The sequence below is a fragment of the Scyliorhinus torazame genome, chromosome 17, assembly GCF_047496885.1.
Source record: "Scyliorhinus torazame isolate Kashiwa2021f chromosome 17, sScyTor2.1, whole genome shotgun sequence".
NCBI lineage: Eukaryota > Metazoa > Chordata > Chondrichthyes > Carcharhiniformes > Scyliorhinidae > Scyliorhinus > Scyliorhinus torazame.
Window position 1 is genome coordinate 118210695 of NC_092723.1, and position 6783 is coordinate 118217477.

The following is a 6783-nucleotide window of genomic DNA, read 5'->3' on the forward strand; positions in this document are numbered from 1 at the left end:
TGATAACTATTGCTTATTTTTCAAATAATTTGGAAGTGAGCTGAGACGTCCTTTTTAAATATTATTCCAGAAGACACATTAAGACAGGTTGTTCAGAGCATAAGACCTGAATTTGGTGATGCTACAAATTGGTGTGTGAATGATACACAAGGTGGTTACTAAAGTCCTAACAAGGCATCAGCACTACACTAACCAGAAGTTACACATTGTACTCACAGGGTGTCTTTGCAGCATTGTGCATTTTTAGATCACACTTACATTTCTGATATTAGGGTTACTCTAAGTTGAGTACAAGTTGATAACTCAGGGTTCCTCATTGATGTGCTAACTTCTTGCTTCTGATTGCAGTGCAGTTAACCTGATCCGATCAGCAGGCGAGAGACCAAGATTTCTTGTTGCCAAGTCAAACTTCCTCATTGCTGAGAAGATCAGTGCATCATCTTGTTAATCGTCATTCACTGAACCAGTGAACAGACAGCGATCACTAAACATTCGTTTTTTTGTCCTCTTCATTCCCTCACATCTAAATGAGCAACAACTCACAGATCAATCCATCTGTGACAACTGTTCAGATCCATCTTATAGAATTAAATCAAGTGAATTGTAAATGTCAGTAAAGTTGCTTAAGAGCTGTTCCTGCTTCACCTTCTAAGCTCAGTCTTTAAGAGTGTTAAAATCATTAACACAACCTTTCTCATGACCATCACACACTTGTCTGAATTCGGGTCTTTAATTCAAGGATTAAGAAAGCAGCCATAAAATGCTGAAAATTAGCTCACATCCTTCAGATAGTTTTATTCATGATAAAAATAATTTAGCTAGATTCACTTTTTCATTATCGAAGCAGAGTTGTGAATATACCACCACTATCCATCTAAGCACAGTGATATTATAAAATTGATCAACCTGAAATCTCAATAAAATTGACGTACCCAGTGAACATTCCCATTCTTTAAAACTACTCTTCATAAATTGAGGAAGAGCATGGGGCATTTCATTGCCAGAGTTTCTGTGTCATCATCTCATTTGGATTGAATAAATATGATATTGTAGCCAAAAGAGAGTCCAGCTACTGATAGGAAATGAAGAAAAAATGACCTTTGATTAAACCTGACAATTTTATACTTAACCAATACTTCTGTAGTCCTTAATGAGTTAAGATTATTCATAAAGGCCCCACCTTCGCAACCTTGCCCCTCGCCTGTGTTGCCTTTTTCTTTTCCTCTGTCTTTTCCTATGGCTCTGTTCCAATTATGGCAATCAGTGGATTTGCCCTTCTTTCTTTTGATATCTATGTTCTAATTCTCAGAGTCGCCAGGTATCAAATGATGCCACCACAAGGTTCAACCGGCTATCGATCAAAGAGCCAAACACCAGTTAGTTAGATCAAGGTCAAGGGTACTTTATTTGCACACAATTAGTCATGCAACATAAACACTACTAGTTAACTACACCTATCGACTAAGACAACCTGTACTTAACTTCGGGCACCCGGCTTAGGTCAGAGAAACAGTGGCCGCTGTTCGATTCTGGATCTATCGAGTTCGAAGGAGTAACTGCTGCTCAGCTAGGCTCATCTGGTAGCGAGCGTTGAACTTGGACTTGCTTTTGGTGTTGCTACAATTGGAGATGGTCGTGACCAGGGCGCCAGGTCCAAGAGAGGATGAACATATGGCGAACTCTTCTTCTTATACTTGGGGGTTTTCACACTCTTTTGGGCGGTCCTTCAGTTTGGACCCCACTAATTGGGTGATCCTTGTTCACTCCGTTCGATTCCTAACCAATAAGTGGGCGGGGATCTGGATGGCTGGGTGTGTCCCAAGCGGTCACTGACCCCGTTGACTGTACCGGTCTCTCGAGTACCAGTCCTTTGTTCTGGTGGAGATGGGTCATCCAATGCTAATCGGCCCATCAAAATGCTAATTGTTCGGAGTTTCGATACCGTCTGGACTTCTTGGTTGCAAATATACATTTTCAGGCTCTGAGCCTGCCTGAGTCTTGGCTTGTCCATTTTACCCGCTAGGCTTTGCGAGTTTCGCTGTCCCTAGTTGTAAGTGGCCATCCCAAATGGCTACACCGGAGGTGTGGTGAACATCCCAGATGGCTACACCGAGGTGTGGTCAGCTCACCCCATTAAAGGGGAAAGCAGCCTATGGTCATCTGGGACTATGGCGACTTTCCCTTTACAGTAGTATTAGTTTGGTTCAATGATAGCACTGACCTTAAACCCACTAAAGGACTTGAATACATAGCATAGGCTGATACTTCATAGCATTAGGTATATCACATCATTTTGATGCACATCCCATTTTTTAGAAATTCATTTACGGGATGTGGGCATCGCTGGTTAGGCCAGCATTTATTGCCCATCACTAGTTGCCCTTCAGAAGGTGATAGTGAGTTGCCTTCTTGAACCGCTGCAGTCCTTGAGATATAGGTACATCCACAGTGCTGTTAGGAAGGGAGTTCCAGGATGTTGCCTCAGCGACAGTGAAGGAGCGGCAATATATTTCCAAGTCAGGGTGGTGAGTGACTTGGAAGGGAACCTCCAGGTGGTGGGGTTCCCATGTATCTGCTGCTCTTGGTCCTTGTCTAGATGGTAGTGGTCGTGGGTTTAGAAGGTATTGTTTAAGTAACCTTGGTACTGCAGTACATCTTGTAGATGGTACACATGGCTGCCACTGTTCATCGGTGGTGGCGGGTTTGAATGTTTGTGGAAGGGGGAGCAAGCAAGCAGACTGCTTTGTCCTGCATGGTGTCGAGCTTCTTGAATGGAGCTGGCAAGTGGAGAGTATTCCATTACACTCCTGACTGTGCCTTGAAGATGGTGGGCAGGCTTTGGGGAGTTACTCGCTGTCGGATTCCTAGCCTTTGACCTGTCCTGGCAGCCACAGTATTAATGTGGCTAGTCCAGTTCAGTGGTAACCCCCAGGATGTTGATTGTGGGGGATTCAGCGATGGTAATGCCACTGAATGTCAAGGGGCGGTGGTTAGATCTTCTCTTGTAGGAGATGGTCATTGCCTGGCACTTGTGTGGCACGAATGTAACTTGCCACTTCTCAGCCCAAGCCTGGATATTGTCCAGGTCTTGCTGCATTTGGACATGGACCGCTTCATTATCTGAGGAGTCATGAATGGTGCTGAACATTGTGCAGTCATCCGCAAACATCCCCACTTCTGACCTTATGATGGAAGGGAGGTCATTGATGATGGTTGGGCTTAGGACACTACCCTGAGCAACTCCTGCAGTAATGTCCTGGAGTTGAGATGATTGACCTCCAACCATCTTCCTTTGTGCCAGGTATGACTCCAACCAGGACCAACAAAGTTTTCCCCTTGACTCTAGTTTAGCTAGGGCTCCTTGATGCCATACACGGTCAAATGCTGCCTTGATGTCAAGGGCAGTCACTCTCACCTCACCTCTGGCATTCAGCTCTTTTGTCTATGTTTGAACCAAGGCTGTAATAAGGTCAGAAGCTGAGTGACCCTGGTGGAACCCAAACTGAGCGACCGTGAGCAGATGATTGCTGAGTAAGTGCTGCTTGATTGCACTGTTATTGACTCCTTCCATCACTTTGCTGATGATGGAGAGTAGACTGATAGGGCAGTAATTGGCTGGGTTGGATTTTCCTGTTCGTGTGTACAGGACACACCTGGGCAATTTTTCACATCAACATGATGCCAGTGTTGTAGCTGTACTTCAACAGCTTGGCTAGGGGTGCGACAAATTCTGGAGTACAAGTTTTCAGTACTTACAAAGCCAGATACCAAATTGTGCTCCAGCGGTATTCAGTTTGTTTGATCTGATCCAGATGGTTTATTTTGAAACAGGGGGAAGAATTTGATTGTGATAAGTGAATCAACAGCCTGTTTTACATGTCTCCTGATTCCACAACAGAAACAAACATGGGGAAAGAATTAAATGGCCTGTCGATTCACTGTCAAATGTTTGAAACCATCACAGTCAAAATCTACCAAAGACTTTGAGCAGTGGAGTTTCAATCTCATCAGTTTTCAAAACTGGCAGCTACGTAAAATATTTTTCCCAATCTGAACAGTAATTTTAGTGCAAGTATCACAGCTAAATCCAGTTAACAGATAAAGAGATCAACTCTGGGATGGTCATCCAGGATTTTTACTGCAAGGTAACTGATAAGGGCAAGTGCCAGATCTAGGCTGTGCTGATCAATCATTGTATAGTAACACAAACTCCAATTACTGAGGAAATTAATGTCAGATTAAAGATGTAAAAATATCACAGCATTCTGATGATCAACACCTGAGAAACAGGTCTATTCTGGTTGGATTATATATTTAAATTATTTTAACCTCATTACTTCACATTACAATGTAGTAAAAACCATAATGTGGAACCGATGAGGTGTAAATTCCTGTCAGAATTTAAATGGAACTTGGGTCAGTCAGAGCCAAAGGGGAAAAGTGTCTCAGTGCCGTTACTAAATGCCCCACCGATTTATTAAGAAGGAATTATGCTAAAATACCAAATTGTGCCCCAGTGGTATTCCATAGAAATGATCGATGTATGTTACTATTACACCAACCCATGTCCCCTGACAGAAAGACAAGATAATCAGTAAATTAATATCTCAATTAGCAGTAAATGTTTTAATTAATTTAAACAGCTGCATAGCAACCAGCTGTCCAGTGTTGGAATTGATATATATCTGCCAATTGCTCGAATTTATATTGAGGATTACTGTTTACTTTCCAATTGAGGGGCAATTTAGTGTGGCAAATTCACCTAGCCTGCACATCTTTGGGTTGTGGGGGTGAGACCCACGCAGGCACAGGGAGAATGTGCAAACTCCACACGGACAGTGACCCAGGGCCGGGATCGAACTCGGGTCCTCAGCACCATGAGGCTGTAGTGCTAACCACTGCACCACCATGCCGCCCCTATTGAGGATTACTGTTCAGGCCTTATTTGAAATAAACTTAATTTTCCCCTCAAGCTTGAACTTAATCCATTATGATCTGCAACTCTAACCACAATAAGCCCTGTTTCAATGAATACTGTTGGTTTGGTGTCTTGAGATTTTTTGATAATGGGAATACTATATGTCAGAAATTCAGAGATAGATATAGCTGTGTGTGCTCATTTTGAATTGTAAAAATAGTCTTTCTAACTGTTCCAAAAAAAAAAATCAGCAATGTTAAATATTTGTTTTGAAAACAGATATTTTGAGTGACGTAGTTAAAATAATTTATTTGCCACTCATTCATCTGAGTTTGGCTTAATTGACTCACCACTAAGCCAGAGGATTGAGTTCAAACCTTATCAGGACTTGAACACTGAATCTAGGCTGACATTTCATTGCCGACTGAGAAAGTGCTGCATTGTTAAAAGTGGCATCATATGTCTGCCCTGTGCAGCAGTCATGATGACTCAATTAAAAAGCAAGGTACTCCTTAAGTTTTTTTAAAAATATATTTTTATTCAAGTTTTCAACATTTTCACAACACACAAACAAACCCCCCCCCCCCAGCAACCAGATTCCCAAAATGTACGACAAACAAATCCCACCTCTGGTGGAGCCCTCCTCATCTGCCCCTCTCAGAACAAATTTCACCTCCTACAAATAGAAGAACTCCATTAGATCCCCCAGCCACGCTAAGGCACAGGGGGGAGAAGCTGACCTCTGACCCAACAGAACCTGCCTTAAAGGCTGAACGAGGCAAAGTCTAAAACATCTGACCCGCAAGCATCTGCAGCTCCGGCAGGTCTGACACCACGAATATGGTCTCCAAGGAACCTGGCTCTAAATCCACATGTAGAATCTGTCATGGTACTGAAAATCGACTGCCAAAATTTCTCCAACTTCAGGCAGGACCAGAACATATGGACATGGTTGGCTGGGCCCCTCCCACACCGCTCGCAGATATCCTCCACCCCCTCAAACAGCCGGCTCATCCTCGCCTTCGTTAAGTGAGCCCTATGCACCACTTTTAATTGAATCAACCCCAGCCTCACACTATAGCCCTTCCTCCAACACCATCCGCAACTCGTCCTCACATTTGGTCTTAATCCTTTCCATGAACTCCTTGGTCTCCTCCATAATGCTATCATAGATCACCGAAAAGACCCCACACTCCTGTCCCACCGATCAACAGAGTTTTCTACAACAACATGGAGGACAGTGCCACCGGAAAGCTCGGGAAAAGCTTTCTTGCAAAATTCCGCATCTGCCTATACCTAAACCCCATGCAGGAGCCCATACTTCACCCCAAACCCCTCCAAACTTGCGAACCGCCCATCCAAAAACAGATCCTTCATCTCTTTCACTCCATTCTCCTCCCATCCCCGAAACCTCACAGCCATCCTCTCCTGGCTCAAACCCATGATTCCCTCTTATTGGCATCACCCTCGACCCTGCCCTCATCTTGAAGTGCTGTTGGAATTGCTCCCAAATCTTCAGCGTGGCTACCATCACAGGGCTACTCAAGTACATCCCCGGGGTAAATGGTAGCAGCACCCTTGTCAGCGCCCACCGACCCCTAACAAGGATCCGCCTCCACCCAAACCCACAAAACCTCCGTCTTTGTACTCCAGCCTTGCGCCTTCTCTGCATTCGTCGCCCACTAATACTGTAACAAGTGTGGAAGAGCCAAACCCCCCATCTGCTGACCCCATCCTTATCCTGGTCACCCTCACTGCCCACACAAACGACGAGAGTAGCCTTTCCACACCTTGAAAGAATGACTTTGGCATAAAGACCAGCAGACACTGGAACAGAAAGAAGAACCTTGGCAGAATGTTAATTT

At 44.0% G+C, this 6783-nt stretch overlaps 1 protein-coding gene across 1 annotated transcript in view; it reads left to right on the plus strand.

The window, feature by feature from the left end:
- The window catches only part of radil (Ras association and DIL domains), a 288075-nt gene extending 285356 nt beyond the window's left edge, over positions 1-2719 (plus strand). Inside the window, exon 15 of the mRNA XM_072480950.1 lies at positions 349-2719. Coding sequence (XP_072337051.1) covers positions 349-448 — 100 coding nt within the window. The 3' untranslated portion in view covers positions 449-2719. The remainder of the gene's footprint in view (positions 1-348) is intronic.
- The last annotated feature ends 4064 nt before the right edge of the window (positions 2720-6783 follow it).